The sequence below is a fragment of the Rhipicephalus microplus genome, chromosome 7 (assembly GCF_043290135.1).
Source record: "Rhipicephalus microplus isolate Deutch F79 chromosome 7, USDA_Rmic, whole genome shotgun sequence".
NCBI lineage: Eukaryota > Metazoa > Arthropoda > Arachnida > Ixodida > Ixodidae > Rhipicephalus > Rhipicephalus microplus.
This window is the reverse complement of record NC_134706.1, coordinates 30,963,777-30,982,098: the sequence shown is the minus strand read 5'-3', so window position 1 is coordinate 30,982,098 and position 18,322 is coordinate 30,963,777. Positions and strand designations below refer to the sequence as shown.

Genomic DNA, 18,322 nt, shown 5'->3' with positions numbered 1-18,322 from the left:
GGACCGGGAGGGCAAAATAAACTTTAAGCGGGTAGACTTAACCAGAAGGAGGTTATCTGATTGGTGGCTAAAGTCAAGACACGAGTGAAAATTAAACTCTTCACTGCAAAGTACGAATCCTCAAACTCACTTTTTAAGGAAAAAAAAATAGTTTTTGGTTCATTAGGTATTACGGCTTGGTGGCGCTAGCCACCGCCCGATCTAAAGGGTACAGCCATATCCATCCATCCATCCATCCATGACGTGCCTCGATGCACTCGTTCGCCTCCGCTGCACGCTCGAGGCACTCTAACGCAGCGCCTTCAGAATACCATTCACCGATTTTCTTGCGCAGAACATCAAATAAACGTTTTGTTCAATCTCTCCAGACGCAAGACCTTTCGACGACATTTGCAGATTTACATGCAGATACGGGGCCATTTTTTTTTTTTTTTCGCTCGATGCTCGTCATGCTGCGCATTTCGCGGACGGCAGTTCCTCGACCCCGGGGAATGGCGTTTGCCCCGACGTTCAGGCGCGGGGCGCGCGATTGTAGCAGTGCGTACGAGTCACGTTTCAACTTTGAATTTCGTGTTTATGGACTTTACCTGGACATATAAAAAAACTACGCACAAGGAACCGCGTCGCCCGGAATTCATCGAGAACCACTGCGAGCTTTTTCTTCGGCATCAAATCGGTGAGCTCCATAATGTGACAAGCCGGCGAGGGGTGGGGATGTGTTCATCGAATATCACTCGCTAATAGCTTAGTTCAAGTGCAATTCAAGGCTATACGTTGCGTGTAACTTTAGCGGCTGGGTTCCCTGAACATGCCTCTATACTTCACGGTGAATATCCCAGGGGGCACAGGCGGGTAGGCTCAGGTCGCAGTTAATGCAGCTAATGCAAGTATATCTTTTTGCGTTCTCTTGATTATTGCACGTGACGAACTGGAATGCCCGTGGAGCCACCGCTGCCGTTATTACGTGCGCGTCTTTTCTGGTGCACCTAATTAGTGGTTATCGTGGGCCGTGACACGTGGCCTGGCTCGGCTTGCCGGCTCGTTAAAGTCTGGCGTGCGAGTATGTCAAGCGCTTCAAGCTCTTCAGGTCTGTACAACACGTCGTGTCGGGGGACTGCTATGCGGGCGAAGCGCAGGTGGGTTAACCCTATAACCGTTAACTCGTGTTCTGGCTGTTTCTTTTGCCGTGCTAACCCTTGTCCTGTTTTCTTTCTTACTTTCTTTTTTTTTTTTTGGTAGTGACTTCACTCGTCGTCTGGCCATGGCTTCACGCTCAAGCGTTTGAGTGACACAGCTCGTGAGTCTGTGTTTAGTTATGCGTGAACTTTCATCGTCTAACTAACAAGTTTTCCTTTCGTCCCAGGAGCGCTGAATAGCGAATAGCGTACGCACTCGCCCCCCCCCCCCCCCCGTTGTACTCCGGCTTCCGCGCTGTCACAGACGCAGTACCGGCACTGCATCGAGTGCCAGTACTGCATGCAGTGCCGGTACCGGCACTACATCGAGTAAGCGTCACTTTACGATTTCCAAGAGTGGAACAGTGCAAATATATTGAACGCGAAGGGCTGTCTTGATTTTTTCAAGCTTTATCAATCGCATCCTTCGTTCTCTGAAAAGTTGATTCGGGCTTATCGAAAGGAAACCTGCTCAAGCAGTAACCTGTAAATAAATAAATAGGTGTAGTGGTGTTCGAAGGGTATAAACGCCATACGTACCACCCTCAGTGACGTGGTGTCACTCGTTGCGTTGATAAGCTAGCAATCGGGCACTGTGGTTACTGTATTTTTGTTGATCGCGTTTCAGCATGTGGGTGCCACGTAATGTTTTGAAGTTTAGGCGCGTGCAGGCGCGTGTGGTATTTTTTCAAATACGGTAATTTGCCTGTTTTCTTTGTGCTAGTCTGTTACCGTAATTAAAAAAACAACCGTTTTTACTTTCAGTCCGATCAATAGCACAGGTGCGTTTCGGAGTTTACCAATGCTGGTGGCCAAGTTAGTTATCCTGAAATTGACATACGCTTATGCAATACATGCATTAAGTAGGGTTATTTTTTCAGTTACGTTCGAATTAGTGTTTTGCTACATTGTTGTGCACACATACGCTAACGGTATCGCGTCAGAACTTTGGTCCGAAAGGTGACTTCTTCCTCAAACCTGTGCAGATGCATGTTAGCTATTTTAGTTTAGAGTTTTAGTTGTTGCGCCTCACAGAGAACTAGTCCCTCTCCTTTAACTCGCAGCAAAGGTTCTGTTTTGGTAGACTGGATGCCTTTTCGTAGCATATGAGATTATGGGTCAGCTGCCAGTTCGTAAAAAAAAAATTACGTGCTTCAAGATGCCAGCAGGCAGACGAGTTTTCCACACTAGCAGTCGTAGCTACCAGTGGCGCCAACTCCATGGTTTAAATGTGTTTATATGCACGCCGTACTGTGAACGAGGGAATGGCGTCCGCTGTAACTCAGTTGGTTGACCTTCGGACGTAATATTCGAAGCCCACAGGTTCAGCCTTTGCTAGTGGCAAGTTATTGTTCCGTTCAATTTCTGCCGATTTACGTCGACATTGCCACAAATAACATCCCTGTACTTCGAAATTTTTGTCGGTAAGTTCTATGTTGTCCCCAACAAATGAGCCCTCAAGTTTCGTTCATCGTTTATTTGCTAGTTGTAATTTGCTATTTGTGAGTCAACCTTTATTTTTGATGAGTTTTCATTATTTAGCACCCTTCATGCACGAATTGTGTTCAAGTCTTGAAATGTGAACTTTTCCCAACAGTTTATAAAGCATTCAATATTACATTCCAGGAAAGACGATCACTATTTTGACCTTTAGTGATTAGTTATACTTAATGCATATGTAAGTATTTAATTACTCAGCAGTCAGTCATCTTCTTTTTTTCCCACCATTTATAAGTGAAAGATGCATGTGCTAGTAAGATGAAACAAACCAAACTGTTGACATTGTTCTTCGAACGTGGCTGGCTTGCAGAGCCGTCGAACAATGTCATGCCTTCCCTGAAGTGTTGGCTGCAGCCTTACCCAGGCAATAAAGGATACAGTGATGCAGAAAGCAGCTTTTCATTGGACTGCACTGCAATCAACATTAATGTTAGCTTCCCATGTGTCCGTGTTTGTGTGCCTGGTTTTCTCACCTTAATACCCACCAACTACCTCAAATCGTCACATTCCATGTCGCTCTTGTCCACTAGTACCATCAACCGGCACAAGTCGACTTGTATCTATAAAATGTGTATGCTGCACCATGAGGATTTCAATCACCTAATGAGTTCATTGAACGAGGTCATTGATGAGTTAATTGACTTCTTCTCAGGAGCACTGACTTCACACACGCACACTGTGCCACGTAGACAGGTCACCTGGTGGGCATCCTCGCAGCACTTCCTCAAGTAAGTACTTTCTCATGTCTCCAACAGTATATTGTACATGGCAAATCTTGCTTCTCGCCGATTTAATCGCAACACTCATTCTCTGAAAAAAGGTTACCATTTTGTGTGTCGGAGTGTGCTCGTATACATAACACCCACCATAGTGCGTTGGAGGATATGGGGTTGCGATTATACGAGCTAAGGCACGGATGCCATAGCTAGCATTGCCGTCATTAATAGGTGCGCATGTTTTGTTATGGGAGAAGCCCCCATGTGTTCGCATTACAGCAGCATATTAAAAAAATCTCACTCTCAATATTTAGTAAGTACTCGGCAAGTGCATGACTGCGCCCGACTGGACTGTTTGGTAAATCGTTAACATGGGAATAGACAGCATTAGGGCAGTGAGTGATGGATCGACTCACAGTGTGGACTGTCTGTAGTTCTGCCAGTTCTAATCTCGGTAAAGGCAGGCATTTGGTCGACTTAGTCGCGCCCGTGTTTGGTGCCTCTTTCTAGTCTGGATCTAGTACACAAATAAGTGTTGAAATAACCAAGAAGGCTTCCTTGGTGCTATTGAGTAGAGCTAGAAGTCCCTCCTTCGAGTGCTTGCTTTGACAGTAATTTCTAGATTACTAGATCTAGGAAAGGCACATAATTGTCACATTAGCGGTAGCTGTGTGCTTGCTACTAATATTTCTTCACTTAGTATGGTTTTTATTGGTCTTTTTTCAAACTTGCTTGAATCGTTAACATGACAAGGTTGTAGGCCAGCCCACCACTTTCAAATCGGGCGTTCATTTTCTGCAGAAGTTCACAACATTTGTCGAAAAAAAAAAACATGGCCGTGAAGTCTTCAATGCGCACGCTTGTATTACTCTACTCAAGTGCTTCGAGGAAAACTTTGATGAATACATGGCTGCATTCTTTTATTGCCACCTTACACAGTTCTACGATGTTGAACTCTTCCGTTGTCTTCATGACATCGCTGGCTCTGACGTAAAATGGGCATCTGGCTGCTCAAATGTCTCCTCCGGCATTTAGCCCGGCTTTGAATTTTAGACAGGTTCCTGTTTACAAAACAAGGTTTTCACACACACACAAAAAAAAATGTATAGTTCTGCTTAGCATCGAACTCCTCCTTACAAATGTCAACTCTTCCCGCTCAACTGGCTTCACCACGCTTATCAATGCATGACCATCAATTTTTGTTCCTCAGCCATCGTAGAAGCCTCGGTTGATTTTCGCATGATAGTGCTCGAGCAGTTGTGCACACGCCTGTTTATGGGTTAGCATACTTCGAACTATTTTTCATGTTCAAAAAAAAAAAGGCGGGGGGGGGGCTATTTTAAGCATGAAAGCAGTGTTCGATTATGAAGTTATTCCAAATTACCCTACAAATTTGTTGTTTACATGTTACAGATTCAAGCAACAATTTGTGAATCAATGTTTCGCGTAATAATCAAAACACCGTGCTTGTACGTTCGCTCACCGGTAAAGTGCATTTAGTACAATTTTGTGATGTCTGTTTCTGATCCTTCTCTCCCACTTTACAAAGTCAACTGCAGCGCTCTGAATCAAACAAGTCAATGCAAACATGTCCTTAGTTAATTGCGGCTCGCTAATTTGCAGCGCTAACGAGGTAACAAATATTGCAGCGGACACTTGGGTTGCCGGTCAGATATTTAGTTCAAATTTAATTAGTGTTAGTTTCATGAATTACCGCCTCACTCATAAATTCGACCCGATGCTCTCGTGATAGAACAACTTGATCTTTAAATTTTTACCATGCAATAACAGACAAGAACAAAAGGAAAGAAGCAAACGTGGTGCTCTTCACGCAGTTTTGTTCATTTCTTTCCTTCTGTACTTGTGTAATGTTACGCCGTAAACGTGATATGCATGAATACCAGTGGACAGGCCCAACCTGCAATTTACCTAGAACATACCTGATATAACTTTGCAGATGGCACGTACATAACAAAGGAGCATTCAACTATTTTTTTGGTAATTGGTTCACTAATGTTGGTTAACATAGCAACAAGGTAGTAGTAGTTTGCCAACTGTGAGCGACACACTCACCTTTCAGTTTGCAATTCCTATGCTAATATTTATTGGTGAAAAATTTGCAGTTATACAGTTACTACTCCCACCGAGCTTTACTATAAGGAGATTTATTTGGTAGTGCTTGACTCTGACTGTTGGCGAATTCCATTTCGCACATTCATTAAGACTTGAAACATTCCGTTGTACTTGCTAGTTACGCAAAACGTAATGCATTCACACGTTGGCTGAAATGAATCCTTTAGAATTATGAACCTGAAATCACTCGCAAACGAGAGGGCAAGGCGACATGAACCATATGTGTTTTCCGGTCTCTGTGTTTGCCCACCAGGTCTTTCACACTTAACCTGCTGGTATTCAAATACCACATGTCGACTCGCACAGTAGCAAAATATTTGATCGGGCTCTAAAAATATTTTTTTTGGAGAACAGCAAGCAATGCTCCCTCTGCAGCCCGCTTCACATATCACGTTTATCATTTGCTAAACATCATCGGTGACCGCTGTCTTTAATGTTCTTGCAGCCCTCAACTATCGCCACTGCCAGAACCAGCAACCGCAGACGAGGAGCTCATGGTCGTTGAATTTCGTCGCTGGCAACTTGTCGGGGACCACCGCATGGATCGTCCTTACTGCGAGCTTCAAATTCGGCATCAAGGTGTCAGGTGAACCCCCTTAACGAGGTTAATAAAATATTTGTGGCACAACTCCGACAAGGGAAAAAAAAGGAGGCAGAATAGGGCGCCAGTCTAGCAACTAGTTTTTTTATTGAAAATCTGCTCTTCACATACATCCTTGGCCGCGTGACATCTTCAGCGGATTGACAAATTCAAGAGCAGCATTTCTTTCTCTGATAACATTAACGACGGTGAGCTGACATAATTATCCCCTTCGATGATTATGGTTTTCGCTTCGATGATTTCGCGAGTACATTTATATTTGTGCCGGCTGATTATGATACATCTTGAATAGATGGGTGAATAACCACAGTCATTGCAATGTGTGGACAGGTGCCCATCTTTGTATCGAGCCACGTTTTGTTTGTGCTCGCATACTGTCTGTCCCGTTTCCCAAGTCTGCGTCCATTTGTTAATGTTAAATCAATTTCACGATCTAGTGATCAAATTGTTTACAACAAATGTTCAATGATTTAGATAACACTGTCTTCTTTTTTCTTTCCTTGTCGGAGTTGCGCCACAACTATTTTATTAAGCTATGAAATTCCAACTCGCCCAAGAAGCATCACTCACTAACGAGGTGTGCGACTCCGTTTTCTCCCATGACGGAGGCTCCCTGTTTCGCGAACAGCAATAAGCTGTTGGGGTGTGGGAAGAGGCCTTCTGTCGATGGGGGTAAGACCTTTTCAGGATATTGTTGCACGGCCGGCCCTCATTCTGTGCCACTTTCTTTCCTGGTGAGAAGGGTGGCGTTTCTTTCCTTGTGCGAAGTGTTCTCGGGGATGCACCGTACCACCCGAAGTTGTCGTCTCGGCCTGTTGAATTTCAGAGCCGGCGTCGACTTCAACTGTCGTATCATAGCACGTGCCTCTATCAACCATTCAAATCTGGTTTGTATTTTTGTTCCGCTTTCTTGCTGACATTTCTTAAGTATGCGTCCATTTGTTAATGCTAAATCAATTTCAAGATCAAGTGATCAAATTGTTTAAAACAAATGTTCAACGATTTAGAGTACACTGTACTCTACTATGCATGTTGAATTTGAGAATCGTCTATTTTATCTAGTCATGCATCCTGTTGCTGCCAACTTATAAAAGGTTCAACTTCATCATCCAGCCTTGCTCGCTCTTAGTGTTGCGCCTACCATTGACCCTTGCATTGCTGGAAAAGTAGAAAAGTATAAGATTATGTTTTATTACAGCCCGTAGCATTTCGTTATGCGGTCCAATGCACTGTTAATCCTCACTCGTTTTTCTCACGTAGGTGCATCATGGTCGCTACCTGGAACCTCAGCACGGTCTCCGGGGCTAATTTGAAGGTGGGTTACCGTGACGCTTTACAAGCTAAAAATTTTTTTTTGGCTAGTAGCTTCTTCGCAGAAATGCAACTATAGAACTCGAAAGACGGGACACGCGCATGTCCTTTCTTCTATATCCCATATTTTCAGCACTGCAGCATCGCATATGTCTTGCGTGCGTTCTGTTTGCGCTTCGGTCTTTTAAGGAGCACACCATTTGTTTCAGGTCGCATGATTCGATGTTCTTCATCTTTTCAATTGCTCGAGTGAATGAAGCGTATGAAGAACACTGCGTCTTGCGCAACGACCATGTACAATGTTATAGTTGGCCTGTGCCATTGCACATGACTCCTTGCCTGATGCGGCCTTACATCAGCTCGCGTAAATCGACAAGTCACTCTTGCCTTGCGAACTGTCGGAAGTAATGAGCTATTCCAACGTTTCAGCTTGTCAACATTTATTTCCCGGTGAAAGTGGATTCGGCGTTCTTTCGAATTCGAGCCTTTTTGTCCACCATTCGGTGCCTCTCATAAGTACAAGTTATTCACGTGGTCCAACTCCTGCACACCAATCTAAGTAGTTGTGCAGCTGCTGTTGCATTGCATTGGGATTCTAACTTGACGTGATGAGCATCGCATTTCAATTTAGGTGTACTCTTGAATAACCAGTGTTCCGAACTTTCAATCTTAAACGGCATTTTTTTTTTAAAGTACGACGACTGCTATTAGTGTGCTGTTCACTAAGTATACGCAAATCTGGCTGCTAAAACTGTAAACCCTGCAAAATAAAATAGACATTGCTTGCTTTACCCTAAATTTTCAATTTGTGAACTCAGTACCAGGATTCGGTGCACATTAATGGGGCTCCTAGTGGTTGATTGTCTAATGTACAGTTCTCTACCATAAACGCTGTTCTTTGTAATTGTATCGTGTCAGTGGCATGCAAGACTCGATAACTATATTAATCTAACCAGTGATGCCTGTATCATTGCAGCTCTACAGTTTGCGTTGCCGGAGCCAAGAAATGCTAAGTGGGTAACATGTACGAGGTCAGAGCCTCTTCCCTGGCGATTCTTACGGAACATCAAGGCCGTTACCGAGCATCAAATTCATGACTGAGCTTGGGTGAGAGTAACAACATTGGCGATTGTGGTGCGCTTTTTACTGCTCTGCCTCTCGTCGATTGTCTTGTGTCATCAAATTCTAAAATTGTGCTCGTCACTTGTAGGCGGACTTTGGCACAGTTCTTGCCACTGCGAGTCTTCCCCGCGATAAAATCGAAAGGGAACTGGCTGGAGTATTGGCGCTTATAGCTTCGGGTTTCGCAAACCAAAAGTGGTACGCGTCCTAAGTGACAGGTAGTGGCCGCAGCGAATGGAGAAACAGCACAACACGCACTAACGCAATGGTTTTATCCTAGGCAAGTCGCGAACAGGATGTTATGCATGGCTGGTGCCTGACTGTAAGGGTGATGGGTGATGAGGGCCCACTTCCTATGCCTTTGCGCTCCCAGCCACAGTTTCGTGCCAGTTACTCCTGATACGGGACGTGGTTTTTATGGAAGCAAGATGATATTCAGGGTTAACTGCTTCATTATTGTCGTGCTCACTAACCTCCGTATACCCGTATCAGCAGTTCCATTGTGTAGTGTTCATGCCACGGTGGAAGCAGATGATTTTATTCTTTATCTCTCGACTCTGTTCCTGTTAATGTATTACAGTTCTTGTCTTTCGACAGTTGTTCCATTTCTACCGGCCGTCACGCTTGCCTTCCTGTTTTGTTCTTCAAGCCTGGTCTTCAATTATCCGGACCTTGGAGATCTTGAAAAGATCAACTGTGGACCTTCATAATTGTGGTTATAAGGGGGAAAAGAAGATAAAAGTGAGCCCCTGCAACTGTCTGCATCAGCATGTGACACCTCAACAGTAGCTCACAAGAGATGTGGGTGAGGAGGGATTAAAAGGATAGGATTAAAGGTATAGAGAGAAAGAGATGCGCTAGGACAGCGAGCGACGACATATGAGAGATAGGAGAGATAGGAAAGATAGAAACACTGTCACGGGAGTCCGAGCACGGGACGCCACTTGCGGGAGCTCTTGTTGGCGACAGGAGATGGCACAGGGCTAATCCAGTTGGCCAGAGCTGCGCTGACGTCGTCGTAGGGTACCGGTGGCAGGAGGTGGCGCAGGGCTAATCCAGTCGGCCAGAGCTGCGCTGTCGTCGGACATCGCGAGGGCACAACCGGTCGGCACGGAATCCAACGAGCGTGCCCGGACTTGGCAGTAGGGGTTGGTACGTCGTCTGCATAAGCCATGTTTTTCGGATATCTTTTCAAGAGTTTCCCTAGTCTCCCTTTCAGTTCCTGGTGGCCTTATCGGTATGCTCGGTGCAAGAGGGGTGCCATGGCATTCCTGGGTGGGTCCATACAAATTCCTGAGCTGGTGTTCAAGTGCTGTCGGGGAAGTTCGTGTGCGCTCAGTTCATATTTTCTCCAGGCAAGACATTTGGCTTTCTTTGGCTGCTTTGCAACCGGTTGCGAGCGAGTGTCCACTGTAAGCTTGTACCAATGGAAGTTCTAGCGTTAATGGTGCGAGCGGGAACATGAGGGCACAAGGCAATCCCCAAACCGAGCGCATGCAGATTCATGCTGGCCGCTGTTGAAAACATGCCGAAAATGGTGCTGTGGTTCCGCTAAATGACAGCACCACAGCATGAGTGCTGTGGTGCAATATCAAGCTGCCACATTTCACTAGTTGTAGTGCTGCAGTGCGGAGCCCGTCCCCTTCCTATCATCTCAATGTGTGGGGCTGATGTTTCACTACCCTCTTGCCCCCACCATATACGCACGTCTATGGTTGCGGGCGGGTGTAGATTTATATCCCGCAACTTCTAGGCTAATTTTGCACTGAAGTTTTATTTTGCAATCCATACTTCATATCTGAACAGGAACGATAGAATCTCTACGCCAATCTTTTGCTGAAAGCCACAACTTGTTTGGTTACAATGTCATCGCCCCCCTCTTGACAATGAGAAACTGGTTTTGAAACTGTGCACAATCTTCGACTTAGTTCTCATGCTGCTGTACTGAAACAAGCTGGTGTTCGTGGCGCTTGCAACTAGTGCCTTTGTAGCCACGATATTGTGCTTCGCCAGGAGGAAACGAGTTGCTGCATTTATACCTGCGACCAAAATGCAGGCACGTGTTCTAAATTTAGGCGCAGATTAGTAACTGGATGCACGTCATCTTGCCATAGCTTTGTAAAAGGATCTTCAATTTTTTTCCCACCTAATACCCACGCCTCGTGTCGATACAGCTCTGCGACGGGGCGGTGACACCCAGACCATGGACTGCACATCTGTCATGACAAGCAGGAGCACAGTCGATGATCCGTCGAGGATTGCTGGAATGGCCATCGTTGCTGCGAGCTTCGTCAATGGCACTAGCTTGAGAGGTGAGCCTGCAGTATAGGCTAATGTTGTAGCATGCACGCAGTATACTGCCCCTTTCCGTAGTTCCTTGGAATCGCCTAAGATGCAAGTTTTGCACGGTAATTTACCATGATATTCAATGCTAACAGCCTCTCATTGCTCAAGGAGCTCCCACTCATGCTCGGATTACTTGCATACGAAGTGCATCGTAACATCATCTCAACGAGACTCGTCATTCACGGTCTACAAATTCGTGAAATTTGCGGAAGTTCTGGCAACCGAACTTAAAGCGAATGGTAGTCTTAAAATAAGTTGCTTCAATTTCAAAGTAATTGGAATTGCATAATAAGTAATACCATGATTGTACATTCAGAGAGTCTGTACTCCTTTATAAACTTAATTCAATGACTTGCTCAAGTTCTGTCAAATATATAGTTATATGGTAGCAGCAAGCCTTTCCAAAAAAGTTAAAATCTTTATCTTAATTCCTTCCGCTCTTGCATTGCCAATTGAGTGCGGATTCTGAGTTTCCTTGGTGCTCAGATTGTCCTTGAATTTCGCTCTAGTCAATATGACATGCGCAAGAGGATGCTATCTGAGCGAATTTGGTCGTCAATAAAGATCGGTTCAGAGCATATTTCGTCCTTCTTTTCGTGTTTGTGCCTTAACCCGGTGTGCGCGGCCGTTTATCGTAAGTGCGACATATTTTAGGTCCATGAAGGTTCCGATTATTGAGTCTGTACTTGGAGCATATAAGCCGGAATACAACCTTTACACTTACAAATGCCGAGTCAATGTGACCTGTCCATTCAACCTTGGAGTATAGATTCGCTGCAGCGCGCATTTCTCTTGGCAAGATGAAATGACGATATAGCAGCCCTCGTATGCGTGCGCACGTTTTCTCTGCTAGGGTTCATCGCAGTGCCCCCCCCCCTTTCTACTTAGTGAATGCATGGGACAGATTCCACGCCCCCCTTCATAGGCTAACAAGGGGGAGGGGGTTCCCCCTCCCTCACTCGTGCGCACGCCCATGGCAGCCCTCCAATGCAGTGAAACGGCCTTCACGAAGGCTAACATGCAGTTCACATTTGCCTATTCATTCATTTCGTATAGTTCTAATTAACTCCACCATGAATATACTTTCGACATTTCTAGTACACTAATACGAGTTCGCATATTCAAAGCACCCGCATATTAGGACTTGCCTGGCCATTGCCTGAAGGGGCCAGATTCCTAATTGCATGATGCGGTTATCACCCTTGTGCGCGTGCCAGTGGAGTACTAAAATTTTCATGGTCATTCAATCCAGGATCACTGTATATACACGTATGTATTTACTTGCATCTATGTGTGTTTCTCACTTTTCCTTCCAGCTTGCCAAACTTTTCACCTGGCACACACTAGGCCAATTCCGCAGGTCTTCACTTCATCCAGCCCTTCCTGCAAGATGTCCCTGGTCGACCGTTGCTCGGCAGGCAGCCTGAGTGCCCTATGCGTTTTGATGGACTCAAAGGTCTGCAATCACTCACGTAAGCATATGTACTACATTGAGTAACACGGTTGAAGTGCTTCTATTTAGTCAATATGTGATAAGGTACTATAAAAGGTAACGTTTTGAATTGAACTCAACTTAGAGCTATTAAGGGCTTGGAGGTCTATGGTAGGTGCGGCGGGTTCTCTTTAGGGTAGCTGGCTCCTCACCGTCGTCCGCATAGCTGATCTTCGCCACGAAGAGACGCATTAAAGAGAGATGGAACGAAGATTTATTTACATTATAGAAGAAAGATAGAAACTGTACAGAGATCGAGAAGATCCCGCATCAAGTACAACAGAGATTCAGTTCATGGTTCAGCTCATGATTCCGCACAAGATTCAGCCCTATTTACAATCATGCTTCGGCTTTTATAGCCCACCATCAGCGCCGTCCGAAGGAGGCGGTGACCACTCTTACCACAAAGCAGGGGACGAAGTCATCGTGGTCCACCCACCAGAAAGGGTGCAAATATTGCACCACTCGGTTGGGCGAAACGGTCCGATGGTGACAGGAACGCACCACACAAAGACGCACCCAGCCCATGCCTTGAAGGCACCGCAGGGCGAGGAGGTAGAGTCCGGAGAAGGAACGTTGAGCTCTTCCGGGGAGATGGCCGCAATCCCGAACGTCAGCAGTGGTCCGTGCATGCTGCTTTCAGCTTCAGGCAGTCCCAACGCTCGATCCCGGTGAACGGCTTCTTCGACGCGTTCCCACGCTTCCGGGCTGTCGGTGCGTTGAAGATGGCCTCGCGTAGATGACAAAAGCCAAGTCACGAGATTGACTTAATGAGACCCACCACAGTGGCGCCGTTCCCCCGCTGTTTGGGCCCGTTCAACAAAACGCTTGTCTCGCGAAGCTTTCGTTGAGACCCGACTGCTTCCTGGAACATCTACAGGTCAGCGTCTTGCAGACTGGGCGCCGATGGGGTTGAAAGCCTCCCTAGCAGACCGGCCTACGCACAGTGGCGTCTGCCCAGACGAATTTCCGGGTCAAACGTAACAGAGCTCACATTAACACACATTCGGCTATAGATCTTTGAGTACTCCAAACACAAACATCGAATTAAATGACAGTAAAAGCTAGCAGTAAACTATATAAAATCTAATTAATATCGAACTAATTGTGCCCTGAAAAATACATTTTTTAAAAGCTAATTTCAATCCTACTGTCATCAGTACCCAGTACCCTAACCTGAGGATACATGGTACCCTCTACCCTTATACTGGAGCCTGTACCCTGACGTTTTCTGTGGCACCCTGAAAGTATAGGCTTCTTGCCATGTGCTCCCACAAGATATTGTAATTCTTCCACGGCATGAGGTCACCAGGATTGACACGGTAGCCACACGTCACACCGGTGTTCATGTCAATAAGTACATGTCAACAAGACCTACCATTGCTAGACGATCAGTTAGTCATCAGTCCACGTAAATTATGCCACTTATATTAAATAACTGTTGTATTTGTTTCGTTTGTAACGCCAGCAAAACGAGCTGCGCGCGCACCATTTCGTTTGGGCCCTGTGCGCCTCCATTCTCCCTCTTTCCCCCTCCCTTCACCCTCTCCTAATGCCAATGTATATAACCACGCTGCGGACAATAAACGCTGTCGTTGACTGCCCGACCATCGTCCTTGCTGCTTCGCTGCGCGCGCCTGTGTTACTACAATAACTATAAAGTTTTCACCATCGGCTCTGAATTTATCTGCAATAGCGAAAACACAGCAGGTAGCACCGGCCGTGGTTCGGCCTGGTACTTATATCCACTTAGAATTTTGTCGCAACATGCATAGGTGGGGGGTGCAAGTTTTGTTCTTTTTTCTTCCATTGTTTTTCTGTTTCACTCGAATTAAGCAACCAGTTGTCGGCAGCGCTCGTGTTTGGTCTCCCTTCGCGATTCGTCTCTGCGCACGCCAACTAGCCCAACTTTCCTTTTTGCTGTACACCTGCAAGTCTGGTATAAATTAGCTGATTCCGATATGTTCATTTTAAATTCTTGGTGTTCTTTCAAACAGATACACCACTTCCACCAAAATTTTCAGGCAGCAATGGCTCCCTGAATGTTGGGTGCCATGACTTATCGAAGACTGACTGCCCATAAAATGGTGGGACCACCATCGAAACTGATCTTTCCCGCTTCTCCTGAGCTTCTATGGGCTTCTCTTGATCGCATCATGGGCTAATGCAACCCTGACGCAGTTATGTGCACCATTCAAAAATTCGTTTACAAAGTTCAACAGAAGCCTGGAAGGTCAGTTTTGACGGTGTTCCACCATTTAGTGATGATTCGACTGTGATGATGGGCACGTACCTGTCCATTTTGATCGGCATCTTTGTACCCGTGCAGCACTTGCCACCACCACTTAAAGAGTGGGAAAATTATATGATGAGTGGGAAACTATTCAAAAGAGCGTGACACATTACTTTTGCATGAAACTGCAGCTGAACTATAAACCATTGTATGGTAGCCTAAGGTATAAACTCTGCAGGGTAAGGCCATCGTTAAAAATGAACGGCAAGTTCTTTAGAGGCTTAACCTCCTTGTCAGACATGACCAAACTCGAAATTTAACCCATCGAAAGCATGGGTGACATTGTCTTTTGTTGTTGTGTGGTAATTGTGATGTAATCTGATGCGAATAAAATTCAGGAAACCAAAACCTTACAGTATTGGGTTCGATGCTGTACCAATTGTAAATAAAAAAAAAATTCAATGTATCGTCCATTCCAATGCCAAGCATGGTACTCGCCAATATAGCGTTAGTTTCGCAGAAGTTTCATCATTGGCGTACTTGATTGTGCGCAAAAAATCGTCATCTTGTGCATGACGGGAAAAACAAGATTTAAATAAAATAAAAAAAATTCTACGTTTTCGTGACAAGCGGGGTGTTCTGCCACACAGCCATGAGTCTGCTTGTGAATGGCAAAAAAGAACTTCCTCTGCTTGGAAATGCAGTGAAAGTAAGTCATGGTCTACAAATATAGGCGTCCTGTATACATGTTTTGCAATACAACATGAAATATAGCAGCAATAATGCGAGGTACAAGCGCACATCGCCGTCAGGCGTTTGTGTACATGTGGTTGTCATGACTTCATGGTTAAGACCTATTACACAAGGCACGCACGTTACAGCGCCTATTACCTACCCTAAGGCCGCGTAGTGGGTGCATGACAAGTTCGAAACGATTTCATTCACTAAATGTTTGAAGTACGCACTATAGGGACAGGATATCGCTATAGCATGCAACTCCTGAAGGCGAAGCTTAAGGGTACCCCATTTTCTGTGTCGCCCGCGAACTTTAATCGCTGTGCGCACCTTGAGTACCTTCACGACAACAAATTATGAAACCTTGGTGTCCTTACAGCTCTTCACTCATGATGGATGCTGCATCAAAACCCTCATCGCCAACCATGTCCGTCCCGGCCCTCTTGTGTGGCAAGATGATCCCGGTCATGTGGCCATGGCGTAACTTCATCCACTAGGATTCAGCTTTTGGTTCCTGCTTCTTGCGTGCCTTGTGGGGCATGCCTCGTACAAGAAAGCCAATTGCTGTGACCTACTCTTCTAGAAGGTGCAATCTTAGTGAGGACTCTTGGGCATTGCTGCAAGTCGTTATTACAATGGGGCTACTGGTGGATGTCTACAGGATGACTGACTGTGTCACGCACTGCTCCCGCAAGGAAAGCCGGCGATCTCGGGATCCACCAAGGGCTACCAGCCACCCATGAACTGCTGTGCAACATGTTCACGTCGGTTATATGCTACCTATACTCGCACAGAGGTGTTTGAAGGATGGTCCCAAGGCTTGCCGAATTGATCGCGCTCTAAATAGATTCGCTCAATGGCGGCCGGATAGCGTATCACGAGTTTTCATTGACTCGAATATGCTCGACCCATATCGTTAAACTAAGCAAGTGTAACATTTGTCACAATGCTTAATCCTGATGCTTGTGTTTCACCACTGCAGTAACGTTTGTTGACCAATCTGAATGTTCTTTAGCCATGATAGAAGCATCCATTCAAATTGTGCGATGGGGTGGCATATTGATGCTCTTTTACTTTGGACAACATTGGGCATTCGTGTATCAATATGTGTGGCAGGGAAGCTTCTTTCTTTCGTGCGTGCATTCACTTGTGTGTGTTGTACATATTGGCTGACACTCCATCACTTCACACCTTCACGACTCCAGTTGGTGCGCCTTTGATTCGGTCTTGAGGTTATTGTGCGGACGTGCCCGACAGCTTCTCGTTAGTCCAATCGAGCAGTTCAGCTGAAGCACTACCAATCATTACACGCGGGAGATAGTCTTCGCTTCTTTGGAGTCTGTTCGCTTCGGGCGTCTTGGTTGGGGGGCGTCTGGATCAGCGGTATTTGGTCCAAACTAACACTTCACCACCTGCTTATGGTTCACGACTTAGACTGAAGGACGTTACCGGTCCTCGGATAGTCTTGGCTTGAATCATATGCTTTCCAACTCGACATTAGGCTTTGCATGCTTTGGTCTTGCTTCGCCCTGTCAGTGAACATGTAAGAGCATCAATATGCCATAAAGTGCACGATTTGAATTATAGGGTGTGCGACGGTGGCCCATATTAGTGGCGGACAAAAACTTGTGATCTGATGGAAGTTTGTTTTCACATGCATGGTGCGTAATACTAGTTCTTTTCCCTGTTACTGTCGTGTTATTCTACATCCTTTTGTAGAAAACTTTTGCAGGGGCCAGGGCATAATAACCAGTGTGGCAAATCGACTAACTGCTGTGTTTCTTGGGTGAAGAATGTTTCTCAGTAAAGTTCTAGAATGTTGATACTGTTATTCAGGTATATATATATTGCAAGTACGTGCTGTTGGGAGCACTTTGAATGTACTTGAGTTTCTTTCCTTCACAGATTTGTTTCCTCCAAGCCGTATGTGTGCACAGTGTGTTTTTGTAATAAAGACAAACGTAGTGAATGTATCGTTTTCTTAAATTTACATTGATGACTATAGTTGGCCATCCTTTAAGTCAGCAGAGGTCCAACCAGATAACCCAAGCATGGTAGCCGGTCCCTTTGGCGACTAAACTGTGCCTAAATCGGTGGCTAAAGTCCTGCCCATAAAATTGGCAGCATTTTCGAAAACGGGTCACAAGCCTTCAGGATTTTTGAAGCTACCTGGAATGAATGCCCGTTGGTGCAGGCTTGTGGGCATCTACCTTCAAATAAAAATGCCACTGACTTCTAAGGTTGAATGAAGCCTTTGTTGTCATTAGGTGAAAATGTTTAGAAATATTGAAGATTGTGTTAAACTTTTGTTTGCTGCTCTGCGCATCTGCCGCTGTGCGTTGCTTCTTCCTAGTATCGCTCTACATTTACCAAGTATTTTGGGGCCTCCACGAGTGTTGTATTTTTTCCTTCCTTCGGCTCATATATATTGTCGCTACATGGTTTAAATATCAAGTATGTATTAGTGTGCAATTTATTGTCCATTCTAATCCATAGTACAATTACGCGTAGTCTTTCCGCAACAAAGTGTTAATTTTCATGTAGCTACCATGTTCGTGTTCAGAATATACTTGCATCTTTCCAAACTGTACCCTTGGAACAAACGACGCAAGCAATCCCGGTAGTACAAGCCGTTCGACAAAGAGTTGTGGTTGATGCGATTCGCTCAAATAAAATGGACCCTGTGTTATGTTATCTATCCTAATTAGCGCTTCCTGGTGCTCAACTGGTCGGGAACTTCTCTGCAACTCTGTGGTTACCATACCAGTTAAGGTGGCTAACGGCATCTCCTCTCTATGAGCGAGTCGAAGGAATAGTCTGTTGGACATTTGAGTGATGTATGTATTTGAATGATGTTGCTAAAACGAAACTACACACTTAAAAGATGCAAACCGAAACAAAGATGTAAGAAAGTAAAGGAAATGAAAGTTAAGCGCATGGTTTCGCTTGTCCTGCACA

The 18,322-nt window shown here is 45.3% G+C and overlaps 1 protein-coding gene across 2 annotated transcripts; it reads left to right on the top strand.

Annotated features, from left to right (window-relative positions):
- The first annotated feature begins 475 nt into the window (after nucleotides 1–475).
- Nucleotides 476–18,322, top strand: LOC119180045 (uncharacterized). Of its 2 annotated transcripts, XM_075868920.1 has the most exons (8): nucleotides 476–676; nucleotides 3,328–3,403; nucleotides 5,970–6,110; nucleotides 7,386–7,440; nucleotides 8,413–8,543; nucleotides 10,733–10,870; nucleotides 12,221–12,376; nucleotides 15,744–18,322. In XM_075868920.1, the coding sequence occupies exons 1-5, from the start codon at nucleotides 577–579 to the stop codon at nucleotides 8,455–8,457; spliced, it is 417 nt and encodes a 138-aa protein (XP_075725035.1). In that variant the 5' UTR covers nucleotides 476–576; the 3' UTR covers nucleotides 8,458–8,543; nucleotides 10,733–10,870; nucleotides 12,221–12,376; nucleotides 15,744–18,322. The 2 variants fall into 2 exon arrangements, with proteins under 2 accessions (XP_075725035.1, XP_075725036.1); XM_075868921.1 differs by lacking the exons at nucleotides 10,733–10,870; nucleotides 12,221–12,376; nucleotides 15,744–18,322 and adding an exon at nucleotides 9,156–9,513.